A 17,449-nucleotide genomic window follows, 5' to 3' on the forward strand; every position below is an offset into this window, starting at 1 on the left:
GTCTACAGGATACCACAGAGCCTTTGTATCCCTTGCTGTCACTACAGCATTGTGTTTTTCTACCCATTAACCAAGGATAAATGACCTAGATATTGTGCCTATTAAAGCCTCATTTTTCTTTTGCCCTTTTGTTCTTTAGTGTACCACATTATCACATGCTGAACACATTTAAAGTATTCTCAGTCTCTCATGCCTCTTTGAAGGAGTAAAGTAGGGATTTTAGCGTGCATTTCTGTAGAGTTACTTAGAGTGGAAAATATGAAGGCAATTCAAGGTTTCTCTTCCTGCCTAGTCCCCTGAAGACGATCAGTTTAGCATTTACAGCCACTAATCTATAAAGAATATAGCAGGAAAATGCTATAAAAAAGCCACAAATGCAAATACAGAAAGTGAACACCAGTTTTGATGTCCCTAAACACTACATTCTATAATTACATCTCTGCATATCATGGGTCACTTTTATTAAAAGCATCATTACTACAGTTGGCAGCAATTTACATCTTATCTTACATGATAGCAGTTTCCAAAGAAAAAAAATAAAAAGACATCACAACAAAGAAAAACAATACATTTACAAAGTCATGTCTGTAAACTTCAAGGCTAGTTTAGAGTTGAGGTAATGCTGTTTAGCTTTGTGGCTAAAGTAACAAAGTCCTTTAATTTAAAAAAGGTACCTGATTTTTTTCTTTTTGTTTATACCAGTGCATTACAAGATCACGAGACGATTAAACTGTAGCTTTATCCTGTAAGAACCTTCTCCGTGGGTTAATTTCCAAAAGGTACTCTTCACATTCAACAGCTGCCTTATTATTGCTGCGTCTCAAGACAGAGACATTCACACTATCATGAAGATTGTCAGAGAGAGAGTGTGTGTGTGGGTGTGTGCGCGCATGTGAGCGGGTGAACTCCCATACAGTCAAAATGAAGCGCGAGTACGATATGTATGGTAAATTTCATCTTGACCTTCACAGCAAAAAAAAAAAAAAAAAAAAAAATTAAATATATAACTTCATCCTTCCTTCAAGCAGCACTTCCTTCTATTAGTGCCACTTGATTAAAAATTGCTGCTTAATTCATAATACCAATGGTACCAAAAGAAAAAAAAAGCAGAGCATTATGTCAATTTCCTTAAAAAGACATGATCACCTCTCAAATTTCATCTCTCCTAGGGATAATAAATAATGCACTGCACAATACTTAATGACCAAGATACCTTTTGACACATCTGTATAACATGACTTGAACTTTTTTTTTTGCTACACTATGTTACAGAACAGCTTATAAAAACTAAGTATGGACATTAACTGTGAGTGTAAACAGTAGGACTACCACTTGTCAAAAGTTTAAAACACTTTAACTGTAACTGGTACTGGTTATTCATCATTTTCATTGTTTTCTATTTCTTCCCCCCCATCAAGTGAGTCTAATTCTTCACCCTGTGCTATTTCATCTTCTAAAACGGAGGAATCTGCAGTTTTATCAAGGCTCTCCTCTGCATCACTGCCTTCGAGATTTTCTTCATCTTTAAAGGCAGCTCCTTCAGTTTTTTCAGTAGCCTTCTCTTCATTGGAGCCCACTGCATTCTGAAGTCCTGCTAGTGCTGGGAAGCCGGGCAGAGTCAATCCTCCCAGTCCTGGAGGTAGAAACATAGATGGATAGAAGAGGCCAGGAGCCATGGTAGACAGCAGAAAAGGATTGAAGGCCAGAGGGTTTGTGGGCAATCCAGTGTTGGTGGTGGTAGTAGTGGTGGCAGGGGCGGTAGTTGCCGCAGTAGCAGCACTGACAGATCCATTCGCAGAGTCAGTAGCAGAAACAGTGTCTGTGCTTTTCTCAGAGTCTTTGTTCTCCTCTTCATTCTCATTTTTCTTCTCTTCAGCTTTTGAAGCGCCATCCTCAGTCTCTCCTTGACCGGAAGCAGTAGTGGCATTTCCAGTAGTAGCTGTTATGGGGTTATTCAACAATCCGCTTAGTCCAAACATATTGGGCAATCCTGCCATCCCTGGCAACATCAGAGGCAACATGGCAGCCGGATTTTTAGCGTCCCCCCCAGCAGCAGCAGCTGTTGCTAGCCCTGGCGGAAAGCCCATGAGGCCTGCGAGCTGGAGAGACTGCAGGTTCTGTAGGTTCTGGAGGCTTGTGAGGTCCATTCCAGCAAACAGACTGTTCATTAGTAGTGGGTTGATTCCCGAAGTTGATGCTACAGCAGCAGCTGCTGCAGCTGCTTTGGCAATTTCACTTTTTGGCCTTCTTCCTCTTCTGCTTGCTCCTTCCTCCCTCACAACAGGTCCAGTGAGAAGACGGTCAAACATGGACTCTGGAACAAAACCCTGAAATGGGGAGGCAAAAAGCAAGTTTTATTCTCATTTAGCTTTTATAGTTTTCAACAGTTAACTGATGACGATGGAAGAAACAGAAGGGATTTCAGCATACTCCAAAAGTGGTTTGTTTTTTCACCCTGGCAAATGGTGACTAGGGTTTAGCTACTAAAGTGAATGGCAGCAGAACATGCAAAGAAAGCTGAAGAAAGCAAGATCACAGATTTTTTTTTTTTTTTTACACTTAAACATAACAGTAAAACAATACATGCTGAAACTCCGTAGCTTCATTATAAAAAACCCCTGATATTCTGCAGTTATGAATTTATATCTTTGTAATTCATACTGAATTTCAGTCAGTAATGCTCTATTAAATTGAGTACTTGCAGATTTTACCCTTTCTTTTCAAACAAATGTTGTAGAATAAAAGGCAGTAAACCTATTCCCCTTTGATACTGCCTGTTATCAAGACAATGACGCATATTTCTGTTCCAAATATGACAAAAATTTTCTTAATAGTTTCTAATGTACAAATACCTGTATTTATTAAGGATTCTTGTTTATTAAAAAAAAAAAAAGCAAAACAAATGCTGAAGGCTACCTTAACTGTAGCTGATTTTTCGAGTGTATTTCAACCCCATTCTGCAGCAGCCTCCTATCACATCCCCCCTGAGCTGGGTAACTCCTACACAGACACTACAATTTTCTCAAAACCAACTATGAGATAAAGACTTAATGACCAATTTACAAAACTTTCAACTTTTCTGTGCTATAATCTACAGTGAAGCATGGAATGAGAGTTTCACTTACAGACTGTTTAACAATGTCAGTCCAATCTGGAGCAACAGCAAATTCAGGATTTTCTTCCAGCCATCTTGGCAAGTCCTTCATCGGAGGGGCCATAGCTCCACCCATCTAACAGAAGAGACAAGGTTAATACTTTAACAAAAACCCAACAACAAAACCAAACAGCTACTTATATGGACATTTTCATGCACTTTCATCTCTGAAGGATAGCAGCAAAGACTTTCAGTTCAGACTGCAGAAAACTACATGGATACCTGAAGTGACAAAATTATGTTTTAAAAAATCATGTTTTAAAAAAAACCAGTTAAGTGCTGCAGCTTTGGCAGGTCTGGTAATAAAATCTGAATCTGATGTAAGGAAAAAATGTGCTATATGGGTTCAAAAAGTATGAACTATTCACTCAAGTGACTAATATGAACCTATCAGAAGAGCAAAGAAGGAATTAAAGGAACCAGGTGGCACACCTCAGTATGAATAACTGCCAGTGCCAAATTATTAAACTTTCTCTTTAAAAGTTTAGAGCTGAAAGCCTGCTTTCCACATGCAAAGACATTATTAAAGACCTCCACTGAACTAACTTAATTTTTACCTTCTTTCCATTTCGTTTATTTACAACAGGTACCCTTTCCTCTCCTGTCAAGGTGTTTATATCCAGTTTATTAGGGTTTCGACATCTGTGTCGTTTTTGTTTCGGCTTCTGAAATGGGGAAAACAGCACATCTGCACTCTTCTGGAAAGAAGAGAAATGTATTGCTTTTTAGTTTTTCATTTTCTTGACAAAAATCATCAATCACAGTACCCCTTTTCACAACAATTTTAAGAAAGGGTCAATTACTTTACTCTCAGATTATGTCAGAAGAAATTTTTCTTGTATCAGATGAAGAAATTCTACAGGACTTGACAAACGCTGTTCTAACATGTTGTTAGAGACAAATATTAAGAAAGGAAAACCAACTCAAACACCGTGATGCCACTTGGGTGTTTAGATCCATTAGTCAGGGTGGCTAAAGAGAAAACTTCCGTTGAAAACCAAGTTACAAAATTGAATGACTCCACTCAATGTGAGGAAATTTATTCTAACATCTGTAAAACTAACTTTTGCATTAATGCAATAGAACAACGCTTTTGGAATTGCATACTTACTGGTACATAACTTGGCATATCTACAGTGTAAGTAGGATGCAATTTAAGCCATTCAACTAAATCCTTGTTTTTCGGAGCCTCCTCTCCCACCAGCCTGGTCCCATCCTCTAGATTGATTACAGGGATGCGAGTGTCTGGGTCTAATTGACCAGGAGATGGAATGTTCCTTGCTGGTAGGGCTTCCATATCTTCTTCAAAAGCTTTGGTCACTTCTGCATCCTCCTGAAAACAGTAACATCTGTATCAATTCTCACTTCAAGGGAACAGCTGAAGAGAAAATTTCAGAGACTAACCAAGGATTTTGCATACGCAAGAGTTACTGGGGTTTAAATATTCATACTACGTAAAGCAATAGCGTTGCATTAGAAAATTTTGTAAATTTTGCATCCTTGAACAATAAAGAACATACAGCTAAAGACAAAGCAGTTTTTGTGCCTTTCGAGTAAATGTCCTTGAAGACCCTCCCTTTTCAACACAGCAAGGATGACATATTTAAGCCTCAAAATATAACCTGTTGAAATATATCATGTTAAAAAAAAGAAAGTAATTTTGAAAGTAGGAGCTACTTAAAACTTAGCTACAATTTGCTGGAGTAAAGTCTTGATGAGAATATTTTGTTTGGTTCAAAAAGTAGCAACAGCTCTAAACAAAGAAAAAGCTGGTTGGGCGAAAACTGCATGTTACTATTAGGGAGAGTATGACAAGACTTTGAACACATTCAGGAAGTAGCAGAGACAGAAGAACAAATATGAGACAAAAAGGAAAAAGGTTGTGGTCTTACTACAGTCAACGATGTCCGTTTGTTGCTCATAAATAACAGATCAAGCCCTTCTACATTTTTCCTCCTTCCTCTCCTCCTCTTCATGGGCGGTTCTCCATCTATTAAAGAGCCATTTAGTAGATGCCTTGTGGGTGTGCGTGAAAGACCTGCTTGCAGCAGCTCCATTTGAGTTTTAAAGGCATCAGACACGGGTGTGGAGACATTAGGCAAGATAAACTTTGAAGTAACAGACGAAAAATTTGAGGTAGAACTTGTTGCCTCTCGTGAGGCCTTCGATAAATCTACAACCTTTTCTTGTCCGTTTTCTGAGACCACCTGAGACTCACGTAACTGGGCAACCATTTCCATAAGATTTCTCCTCTTGGCAGCTCTCTCAGCCTCAATTTCAATCTTTCTTCGTCTCCTCCTCCTCTGACGTGGAACTGATAAATTGAGTGCATCTTCCTAATGAAAAATGACCATTTCCAAACATTAGCAAAGCTCTGTTGGCTACACTGAATTTAAAATAAATCTCCAAACATGTAACTCTGAAAACAAAGCCTTCCTTTTATTCAAAGAAACATTTTTACCTTTTTTCTATTTTATTTAAAGACATGCTATTTTTTTCTATTATGCAAAAGAAGCACCTGCAAGATAAAATGTTTTCTGTAAGAAAGAGAAAGATGCAGGCTTGCCTTTGATAACCGAGGAGAAGCAGTGATATCTTCACTGCCACTGACGCTGGCTTGACCAACCATGGAGAGCTCTGCAAAGCTCCTTTTTTGCAGAGGGCTGTCCACAGCTGTTGGAGTATACCCAGGTATAAGCCCCTGGAAATCAAACATCTGGCGCCTATTTACTGGCCACTTCCCTTTCAGCACTGCTTCACAGATGTTGTCTAATCGGTTGATCATTACTCGGTCCTGCATAAAGGAAAAGTATGTAATGAACCTTCAATGTAGAAGTCGCCTTTTAAACTCAAATGAGTATTATGATGCAATCCAGTTTCCAGAGCTTAAGAAATATATTCAAAAGCAGCAACTCTTGCATGTTAGGATAAACTGATTACCTCACAAGAAGATAACACACAATTTTATAGAATAAAACACCACTAGGATTTAAAAGATACATTTAAATTGGGGGGTAAGAACTAAAAACAGACCAAGTTTTCCACGTGACAATGTACTAATTGAAAAATTTAACATAAACTCACTGCTGTTTTGCACTGCAAAACTTCAGTAGTTAGAAAAATCAACAGTTAGGAGGGGAAAATCCAAACATCTGCAACCAGTATCTTAAAGCTGCAGTTCTTGAGATCCAAGAGGCTGGATCTGAAATTCTGTCCAAGGAAGTGGATCCTCATTAGCGTCACTATTAATAAAGTTCAACATTATGAAACGGGCACCAACCTAGGGACATCTAATGAATGTCAATTTTCATTCCACGCCCATTATCACTTCAAATTTCACTGAAGCGTGTACACTAAAAATCTCTAATTATGTTTATTAGTCTACTTATGCTGAACCTATACAGACGAAGGATTTTCTGTTCTACTTTCACACTACAACTGAAATAAGATTTTAGCTCATGTTTCCAAAATACTTCCTGAAAGCAGAGGAGTAATATCTGATTTTTTTCCATTTCAGTATTCACGCACATTCTAAGTGTCTGAAGTAGTAGAAACTTCCGAACTATGAGAAATACTGCTGGTTAGGGAATATGACCATCAGTTAGCTTCCTGAACAGCAAAACAGTGCAAAAGCCACTGGCAAACCTCAGCAGCTGCAACAGACTGCTTGCTTTCCCCAGAAATAAGCCTATTAAGAGCAAGGTCCTCCCGCCATGCTCCCCCCTTCCCCCCCCCCATCCCAAACCAGATGGCCCTGTTATGGTGATTAGTAAGCTTAAGACTATTACTACTTTATTTTTCTCTTTCTCCTTACTGCAAAGGCGAGTACTAAATTAAATATGGATTTATTACAAGGTTACGGATTCGAATTTTAAAAAACATTTTATATTAGATAATTTTCTGCATTGTTACCAAAATAAGGTACAGCTTTATCCTATCTAAAACTGCAGCTTATGTTTGCAGGATACCTTAATACAATTACATCTGTCAACATTACATAATGGCTTAAATCATGTAGGTCACCAAAACTCTGCTCTACAACCTCTTCACCCCACAATAAAGTGGTGATCTTAGAAGGTCTCATTTCTCAATGCTGCAGATCGCTCTGGAGACAAACCTGTACAGTGGTGCAAGAGGTGAGATGCTGCTGACATAGTTATGGACCCTATGAAGAACTCATGTCTGCCATGTTTGTTGTTTTAATAAATGACACTATTTTCAACAAAGCAATTTCTTTCATTTCTGCTGCTAATTTGTAAGAAACAGAGGCCAAAAGTGCTATTCCACAAATCATTCACAGAAAACAGCCTCTTGCCCGTTAGAAGTATCATACAAAGTTTACTGTTACATCGAAAAAAACATATCTTTCTACCCCTAACCAACCTTAGGCCAGAAAGAGAAGGCAAATGTTCTCTCATGAAGCAGCTGCACCACAGAGGGATCCCCATCTTCCATGTAGAATCCATCACGTGTTTCATCCCTTGCAGTACTCATAGAGGCATTGCTTTCTTCATCAAAATTCTTACCCTGAGAAACTGCTCCTGCTGAATAACAACCATGACCAGGCATTAACATCCAATGTCAACCTAACCAGACAGGCTAAAGCAACCAGGATGGACACAACATTTCTAACTCAGGCTTTTGTTCAGTAATTACTACAGCAGAGCCTTAGCTTTCTGCATTTGGCACAGAGACCATGCTTATTGGCTCAGTAAGCTATCTTGAAAATCATCCCTTGTGGGGGAATACCCTGCTGATGCTTGATAATTCTTATGAAGGCTTATCTAGCCACCTGATATATGGAAGGGCAGAGGAACTGCTACATACAGCCCATCCCGTACTCCATAATGGCACCGTGTGTGCCACTTACCAGCCGGCTACAACAGCTGTGGGACTCAAACACACAGAACTCATCTGATCAATGCATTACCTTCAGGCTGGGAGGATTCTTCTGATTTATCATCATCATCCAGTTTCTCCTCTTCATCTTCTTCTGAACCTTTCTCAGAAATAGATTTTGGATCTACATCTGTACTCATTTCTATGTCTTTCAATTCACATTTAACAGAGCCAGGCTCAGTCTCAGCATCACAGTCTGGTTTAGTGTCCTTATCTGCAATATCAGTCTCCTCTTTGATATCAGGCTTTTCTTTGGCTGCTGGATTTTCAGACCCTTCAACTTTAGACTCCGTTTGTTCCATAGTCTTTTCTTCTTGTACTGGTGTGGATGGGACAATAGGTGGTGTTTGACTGCAGCCAGCACCCAGAGGGTTTACAGAAGAGACAGTATTTGTATTACCTGTCCCTCTGTTTTGAGCAAAGTTCTTGTGAGCCTCAAGAAAAGAGAGTTCAGGATCATTCAGAATGTGATAATCTGTCCTACTGACTCCATGTTTAGCAGCACCAATCAGTAAGTCTTTGTCATGTTTACCACACTCCCACCACTCTGGCAGGTCCAAACTTGGTTGGCAAAGTTTTAGCCTCTCCCCCAGCTGCGGGTGATGGAGAACCTGTTCACGGATTTTCCGCAACAGTTCTATGCGATATAAAGTTCTAGAAGCACGCTCTTCTGTGATTGGCTCGATCATTGTGGAAAGATCAGGTGGTTCTGCAATGACACCAATTTGTATTGTTTAACACGGATTAAACGTACACCCATTTCAAAACCGTTACACCTGGGCAGGAAGTTTCAACAGTCCTGCTGTCAATAGCCATGTTGATTTCCACAGGCAGTTAAAACTTACCATCATCTGGTTTGACTGGCATTCGGCACACTCGTCTGCACATATTCACAAAGCCATTAAAATACTTTTCCAAGCTTTCATCGGACTTTTTATCAAGCCTGGCAAATGCTCTGAATTGATTCCACTCAAATTGATGTTTGACAGGATCGAAAATTATTCCAAAAGTTGACACCACACGATAAAAATCAGCTTCTTCTCTTCTTGTCCATCTAGTCAAGGAAGAAGCAAGGGAAGTGAGGCCAATGAATAAACAAGAATCTAAACATAGTTTAGATGCCCCTAACCCCTCTTAGTTTACTCTTTCAAAACAGAAGAGCAGTACTGGTGGCACACAAGCTCAAACAGCATTTAAAGAAAGGTATCACTGAGAAACTCACTTTTGTCGTTTTTCAGTTATTATAGCTTCCCTTTCTGCTTCTAGTGCCCTCACTTCTTCTCGAGGCCGACGTCTCCTGCGGTCAGTCTTCATTAGTGCCTCTTGCCTCATTTGTTGCCTTTTATAGCTGCGCTGATAGGCAGTAATGAGGCGACGCAGACGGGTAGTCAGGGTTGAAGTGTTGGGCCAGTAGAGTTGGCCTAAGTCAGCATTGCTTTCACTGTGCTTATCTAGAGAACAGAGAAGTATTTGCACACTTGCAAGACCAACACTAAACATTTCAAAGTTTCTATAACTAGATTCCCATTTTATCAGATAAGAACATGTGACTCTAATACTGGTGCACAACAAATTAGAAACAGGATAACCATTGGTAGGAGATAAAAAAAAAAAAAATCGAATCATCCAACTCTAAGGACTCAGAAATACTTGTGAAGCATTTAGAGATAACAATCAAGCATTATCATTCAATGTTATGAATGTAAACATATTATGAACACCGTAAGTACTTAAATTAATGCAATGCATCTTTAAATACATTACTAAGAATATTATTCTCCCTCTGAGGAAACACCTATGCTTATCATTTCCCACTTTATTATTCTCACTTAAACTTGGCAGTTTTCCTCCATACTGAGGAAACAACGGATCTGTAACTTCCAAGATTATCTCAGCAAAACCATCAACGGCTGCATTATGAAACATCCGGTATTTATCATCACAGTTTCTACTATGTAATTAAAAATCCAGAGAACCATAATGTGGATTATTTAAAGACAGTAAATAATTGTTTTGTAAACGTGAAGCATGAAGAGATTTTGCAGTAAAAAGTTTACTGTGGTACTGCCCCAAAACACCACCTATCCCCTCATCGTAATATAAACAGTCCACCTTTCAGTAAATAATTCCTTTTTGCCTTTTTAATTTCTTTGCTATAGCCTTACTTGAGTGTATTTCTATGGATTCTTCTTTGTCTTCTGGAGGTGAGTTTGCAAATTCCTTGGGGAAAAAGACAGAAGTTATTTTAGTTTTCAGTTTTTACCATATGTCATCATTTGTGAAGAAAAAGATGTCATTTCTCAAGTAGAGCAGCAAACAATCTTTATAAGGTGTGTTTATCTGGTAGCTCTCAAACTTCAGAACACATTAAAATAAATATGGAGAATCAGTTATATATATTTGTAATTACAGAAAGTTGGAAGTTCTTACATCAATTTCATCCTTGAAAGGAGTTCTGGTTGGCTTATATTCTGGGTCTTCATCCTCTCTGTCAAATTCACCCCTATAAAATATTTAGAAGAACTATTACAAGAAGTATATTGTTTTTGAGGGGAGGCTGATTTTCTGGACCAAAGCAAGAAAGCTACAAAAGCCACCAGTATGGTGTACCAAGTTACACATTTATACTTCATGCTCAACCGTGTAAACTATTCCATGTACTTTGTACATCATATGGTCACTTCATATCCTCAGGCAACATGTAAGTAAAATATGACATATGAACTCATGCCAACATATACAATGCTGATAAAGTTTATTAATTTTTTCATGTCCTCCTTACCCATCACCGCCATCTGCTAACATGTCTGTCCCTCTCTGTTCAGCAGCTATGGCCTTTGCATCAGGCATGCCAACCCGTTCCAGAAAGCACAGTGCTGGATCAGCTCTCATAGAATTGTACTTCTCATAACCTGCACGCAGAGTGGGAGACAAATGTTTTTTTAAAAGCTGTGACCAACTGGGAGTAGAACAGGTTTAGGCACTAGAAGTACAATTTCCTGGATTCATTTATTTATTTTTAAATAAAACAATGGAGCTGTCACCGTGTCGCAAACGATCACTTCACTCATGGAGAGAAATTGTTCATATTGATAAATTCCATCAGCACAGAAGCATTTTCCCATCAATAACATTAACGAATGGAAGATAATGAAGAAAGCATTAAATTTAATGTTGTTATGAGGTTAAGTAAAAACCTTTCACAAGTGAAAAATTTTCCTACGTGGACTGGTTCTCCACATTCAATACTCGCCTGTGGAAACACATAGATGTGAATGGAAACACACACACACACACACATTTTCTATAGCTCCAGCCCTGCTGGAACCCTCAATATAGGCTGAAAAAATGCTGTATACATGGGTTATACGTAAGGCCAACGAACCTGTCTTATTAGGTTTAGGATGATGCATGTCAGTAAGATGACACTGTTCCCTCTATGGTTTTCAAACTGCTGTTTGCTTTTTTACTGCCCAAGTTGACTAGATGGAAAATGGCAGATCCCAACAGTGCACTGCAGGAAAATGATTTTTAGACTAGACTTGCCTCAGCTGAGCCCACAACACAGAGCTGCTGTACATAGGCAGAACAGCACAATTCAATTAGGATTTGTACTACAACACACTGCTCCTAACTGCTGTAGAGCCTCAAGCCAAACTGTAATCATGAAAGGTTTTATAAGCCATCATTCTCCCCTTTAGTCAGGCTGGGCTGCTGAGAATACCTCTGCGACCTCCAGAGAATTGGGATTATAATCAGGAATCGCTCACTGTATATATCATGCCAGCTCTGCATCCCCAGCCTTTCAAAGTTAACAAGGCTGCATCCCACTCAAGGGAGCCGGGAGTTCTCAACACTGACATTTGTGAAATATTGCTTGGAACAAAGCCCAGGAGGCACTTGTACAGATTAATAGCAGAGGTTAAGCCCACCGTCCACTTTGACACTGGTTGGCAGAGTTAGCAAGTGAAGCAGTGCTGGAAGCAAAGTTTATGGAGATCTATCTTACTATTTGGCTATTATTTAAACAAATATGGCTTTGTTTTATTTACAGCCAAGAAAGTAATGTTTTCTTCTCAAATGTTCTGCAAACATTTAAAAACAGCATCTGATATTTACAGCTCATATTAGGTTTTTAATGCAGGCAAGAAAAAAAGGGAGATACAAGCCAACAGTTCTTTGGAACAATACTTGTTAATATTATGACTGAACAGTCCTACACACTGAAAGCTTTACAACTGAGTTTTGTTCAGAGTGAGACATCACTTACCGTGTTTAAAAACTCCAATTAAAAGGGATTTATCTGCCTCCTTATCCCACCAGTCTGCAGGAACTTCGGCATGGAATGGCTCAGGTATCCACACATCTACTTCACTGTGAAGATAGCATTATGTACATTCTCAAAGGTATTACTGGACATGAATTTTAAAACAAAACAAAACAAGAACCCCCCCCCCCCATAAAAAAAACCCCAAACAACAAAACAATAAAAAAACCCCCCACCACCAAACCAAAACAAAAAAACCTCCCAAGTAGTAAATATTAATTTTTAGGGGGAAAAACACCCTGAAACCCAACACAGAAATTGAAATATCCCCCAAAAATAATTAGGATGGTTAAACAAACAAACAAACAAAAAACAACCAACCAACCAAAAAACCCACAACAAAAAACCCATAACATTAGGTTATTTTAGTTATCTAAATATGATTCATTTAAAGACTTAGTATTTTTTTCATTTTTTAAATTGTGATAGAATAATCCCTCAATATTAGCAGAACTGTAAATCCACTTCTGTCATTTTCCACATTGTTTCCTCCCCCAAGAAAATTACCCGCTGCGTTTGATAAAATAATAAGGCTGCTTGAGAACAGACATATAAGAGATAAAGTGTGACAACCTTTAAACGTTGCATTATTATAGTATGTGTACTTTAAAAAAGCCAGTGTCATAAAGCAAAAAATAAACCTGCACTTGCACTAACCTTGAGTCAGCACCCTCTAAGATCTTGTCTGCTTGGTCCCCTATAACTTCTTGTCGTAGATAGTAGAGCATGCGGACACGCAGCAGGACCCTGGAGAGGAAGGCAGAGGGGGGAAAAAGTTCTTAACTTCAGGACTGTTTGCCAACAGTGGCTTTTGGCAGCTGCTGCTGTTCATCCATCATCCTGCCAAGGCTGATTAGCCATGCTGTATGGTAGGCTTGAAGCGTGACAGATGGTGGCACATAATCACCTCTGTGTGGTGCTTTCTGCTGGCTTCCAACAGGCCTGCCTGGCAACTGCTTACACTGCACAGAGAGGGACCCAGCTCAGCCCGGCCGCGGCGCATTTCATTTAGTTCTACCTAGTGCAGCTTGTGAAGTTTAGACACGTACTCTACCACTGCCTCTGAAGTATTGAAGCAAGTTTGTAAACAACTGAGCAGATGGCTTTCAGTAACTGTTCTGCTTCATTATCTCATAAAATTTCCTCAGCTGCTGCCTTAATACCATTTTTGGAAGCACATCAGAAGTTGTAGAAATAAACGAGATATAAAATCTGGTTTTACTACCTTACAATAAACCCTCAATATGGAATGTCAGGTTTTTCAGATTATACAACTTTTTGCCTCTGAAAATGGGGGAGAAAAATAATCCCCCATTTCCCTTGAGAGATATTAACTATTTTTACTCTTTATAGTTCAACTGCTATTTAATTACCTATGCACAACCTAACTGCTACAAGGAAGTGAAAAATCTTCATGGTTTATTTTTCCCCATTTCTGCAATACTACAGTCATTTGTGGAAGCACTGTCAGGTGTTGTGGTCACACTTGAAGCTGGCAGGAGAGAAAATAGCAGACTGGCTTTTCAAGGAGACTTGAAATGAGGTCATTTCTGTAGAAAAAAGTATCTACCTGAAAATAATCCTGCTCTCCTATGTTTACCCAATTCAGGGCACCCCCTGCTGCCTAGTTCATGAAGTAAAACCAGTACCGGCTAAGATGGAGATTACTCAGCCTGCCCTCTCACTGTATTTAAATCCATCACGGCAACTGTTGAATTGCTGCTGCTCCTGGAATAGCAAGGGTGACCACGGAAGCAGTAATCTGATCACCCACTTGCATGAAAAATTTAGACCACCACCAGTTTTGAGAGCTCCTCATTAGAGACCTGATGCAACCAGAGCAATACCCGGTTTCACACGTGTTATTCAATCAAGCTTCGGAAGAGGAGGGATTTGAATGAAGGTCATGTCTGCAATTCAAAGCATGTCAGACACGCTTCTTTTCGTACACACGGTAACTGGGACCAGTAAGGTGTCCCTGCTCCCTGTGTGGCTATGTAAATAAGCTGTTGAGGGTCTCTATCATCTTAGTATTAAGCAATAACAGCTGTTACATCAAGCCAAAGAGGACAAGCAGGAAATAAAACCCAAGAGCTACCAAAAAACAGAGACTCTTTGAACCTTTCAGGAGTCCTATGCATTAAACCAGCATACATGGTACACCAAAAACAGAACACCAGTTCTTATTAAGCCAACTGCTACCGGTACTACTGGTACATTGAAGGAAATGACTCAGATTATTAACTGGCTTCCACCTCTGTTTGATTTTACCTGTGCTAAACATGTGGCTTCTACAATTCACTTAGTCCTGGTGGATCTGGGAAGTGAAGGAAAAAGATAGCAACTGAAAACATTCTTGCACATTTACCAGTCTTCCCGATCCTTGTAATTGTTCTACTGCATTATTACAGAAGCAATATTTTAAAAATTAATTTAAGTCTGATCTGCAAACTGATATAACAAGTAATGAAGACATGTTACCTGAAAGATTATAACAATGTTCCAGGAAAGAATTTTATTACTTCAAGAGCAAGTGAAGTGTAATAATAGATCTGAGTAACAGTTCAGAAAAAAAAAAAATCAGAAAACAGTTTTTTTTGGAAGTGTGCTTGCTAACATAATTCTCTGAATATCTGTTGTCATCATCTGAGAATTAAGCTTGGTTAGCATCTGGAAAAGAGGTAATAAAGCCCCTAAATGCCTTTCCTCCTTCACATCACACCCCCTATTGACAGCCCACAGGTACTTTTCAAATCAATAATTTCTTTCCAATAAACAGTATCAATAAGACACAATACATATTCAAAACACAAAAGTAACAACTTTTCAGTAACACTGCATTACAATTGTATGGTATTTGTATAACAGTGAGTAGAAATTTAAAACCAAAACCAAACACCCCAAATCCCAAAAGCAAACAACCACCCCTCAACTCTAAAACAAGGTATTTTTGGGACAAGGGGAGGTTCAGTGTCTATAAGGGATAATATAGTAAGCAAAACTGAGATGGAGTCAAAGGAACTTGACATAAAAATATGATATTATAAAACAAAAGCCAGAAAACAGGTAAAAGAGTCTCTTAAGAAACATTCATGCAACAATTAAAAAAAAATAAATACAATCATCTTTATCCCAAAAGGCTTCCAGTTTAGTAACATGTTAGAAATTCAAAAATCAAATCAGGACAAATCAATTCAGGTAAGAGAATTCGGTGAGAAATTTCATCTCAAAGGAGAAAAAAATAAATAATCCCTATAATGTGAAGAGCAAGAGAGGAAGGGAGAGAAAGAATGAAGAGAAAAGGTACACCCACATATAGCTAAACTGCTACAAAAAACTCTGGAAACTGGATATATGAGTTTAACATCTAAGGAAGAGAACCTTAAGGACATCAGCCTGAGAGACCCCACAAGAAGTGTAAGAAACAACCAACTTTTATTTACAGATAGGCAACTGTCAACAGAAATAGACTTAGTGGAATATAGGAATATATAGTAGGAATACAGTCTTTCCTTTATATGGTAAAAATAATAATTTCATCTGATTCCATTCTTATTTACTAAGTAGACAACAATTTTCTTCAGAACTGTGCTGATCAGTCATAAAGAGCTTAGAGAAGTATCCAGATACCTGTTAAGATGATTATCCCCAAATTAAAAAGTAATAACGGCCTTTACATCCTATTAAATGGTCCTGTGTTCTATTAAATATATTCAAATTAAGTTGTGGACTTTTCCAAAGCATGTAGTTAAAAAAAACCTCAAACCTCTAAATGAAACATTTATTAGTACTTACTTATTACAGTGATGTTTGAGATGTTTCCTATAGCTGTCTTCCTGAAATAATACATCTGGATTACAGGTTGTGAGCCAATCAGCATCTTGCAGCATTGGCTGTGAACTCTGGGCTTTTACTTTCTTCCCTTTCCTCCCTCTGGGCACTGGTGCAGACAGACCTAGATAAAACCCAAATATTTCTTACACAATCTGAAAAGAAAAACTCTCACCCCAAACTACATTACAAACATACGTAAGTATCACTGCTATTTTAATAACTTTGTGGGCAACACAACCACCAAAAACTGAACAGCAACATAATTCAGTACAGAAAATTGCAAGTAACAAAATCAGCCAAAACTTTCATGCAAATTTAGGTGTGAAGACTTCAAAATTCAGAGTGCTAGCCAGAAAATGGTGTTATATAAATATTTCTTGTAAAAACTCTCATGAATCTGAATGGCCGTAAGGAAACAAGCTTTCTGATTTATGGCAATTTAAAAGAGATTACCTCCAGCAGTAGGTGCCAGTTAAAACTTATACCAGAATATTAGTTTAAAACTGATTCAAGGAAAAGAACACTGCATTCTACAAAGTGTGTGAGGGAGACTTCCCCTTTAAGTACAGGGCAAGTCAAAGCCCACCTTACTCATAAAATCTGACAAGATCCTACGACATGTCAGAATGGCTATAGTTTAAACTAAATACATAGGATGACTGAAGCAATTCTTTCCTATTTACCAGCATCATTATTTGATTGTGGTAGACATACCGGAATGATTAACCAAAGCTCGAGTTTGCCCATCTGCAGTTGGAGTGATCAGATCCCAGATGAAACTTTTGATATTTTCATCCCCTTTGTAATGATTAAGACAATACACCAAGATAGTCCGGCAGATGGTTTCCACATCTTGTTCTGTTAGCTGACGTTTATAGCGCCCGTGTGAGAGGATGTCAGTCCACCGACCCCAGCTATAAGAAAAATACGTTCAATACAACAGTCAGGGTACTGGTATTTTAATTTGTGACTTTCAGTTTAACTCTTGGTACCAAGCAAGTTGGGACCTCCTGTGTTAGCACTAATGCATTTTGCATTTGCAGATTACATCAGGGAATTCAACCTCCTGCACCAAAGAGTTAAGAATGTTTATTTTACAGAACAGGCAATAAGTTCACTGCTCGTAAAGCTGCAATTGAACTACACTCAGAATAATAAAGTACATATGTTTAACTCTAATGGTCCCAGTAAGCTACAAATAGGAAACTCAACCAATTCCTACAATCATGGGATTT

At 38.6% G+C, this 17,449-nt stretch overlaps 1 protein-coding gene across 6 annotated transcripts in view; it reads right to left on the reverse strand.

Moving 5' to 3' along the window:
- Positions 1-426: 426 nt before the first annotated feature.
- The window catches only part of CHD7 (chromodomain helicase DNA binding protein 7), a 131,159-nt gene continuing 114,136 nt past the window's right edge, over positions 427-17,449 (reverse strand). For 4 of the 6 annotated variants that reach the window (XM_027898081.1, XM_027898077.1, XM_027898079.1 and 1 more), the window contains 17 exons: positions 16,929-17,128; positions 16,176-16,335; positions 13,038-13,127; positions 12,324-12,427; positions 10,836-10,965; positions 10,484-10,556; positions 10,219-10,273; positions 9,276-9,504; positions 8,899-9,107; positions 8,085-8,762; positions 7,538-7,698; positions 5,721-5,948; positions 5,047-5,490; positions 4,266-4,487; positions 3,712-3,852; positions 3,126-3,230; positions 427-2,327 (listed from right to left, as the gene is read on the reverse strand). In XM_027898081.1, the coding sequence (XP_027753882.1) occupies positions 1,374-2,327; positions 3,126-3,230; positions 3,712-3,852; positions 4,266-4,487; positions 5,047-5,490; positions 5,721-5,948; positions 7,538-7,698; positions 8,085-8,762; positions 8,899-9,107; positions 9,276-9,504; positions 10,219-10,273; positions 10,484-10,556; positions 10,836-10,965; positions 12,324-12,427; positions 13,038-13,127; positions 16,176-16,335; positions 16,929-17,128 (4,183 nt within the window). In that variant the 3' untranslated portion in view covers positions 427-1,373. The remainder of the gene's footprint in view (positions 2,328-3,125; positions 3,231-3,711; positions 3,853-4,265; positions 4,488-5,046; positions 5,491-5,720; positions 5,949-7,537; positions 7,699-8,084; positions 8,763-8,898; positions 9,108-9,275; positions 9,505-10,218; positions 10,274-10,483; positions 10,557-10,835; positions 10,966-12,323; positions 12,428-13,037; positions 13,128-16,175; positions 16,336-16,928; positions 17,129-17,449) is intronic. The other 2 variants (XM_027898082.1, XM_027898083.1) reach the window with 2 other exon arrangements.

This window comes from Empidonax traillii, unplaced genomic scaffold, assembly GCF_003031625.1.
Source record: "Empidonax traillii isolate 1590-97213 ecotype Southwest subspecies unplaced genomic scaffold, ASM303162v1 scaffold578:size403431, whole genome shotgun sequence".
Taxonomy (NCBI): Eukaryota; Metazoa; Chordata; class Aves; order Passeriformes; family Tyrannidae; genus Empidonax; species Empidonax traillii.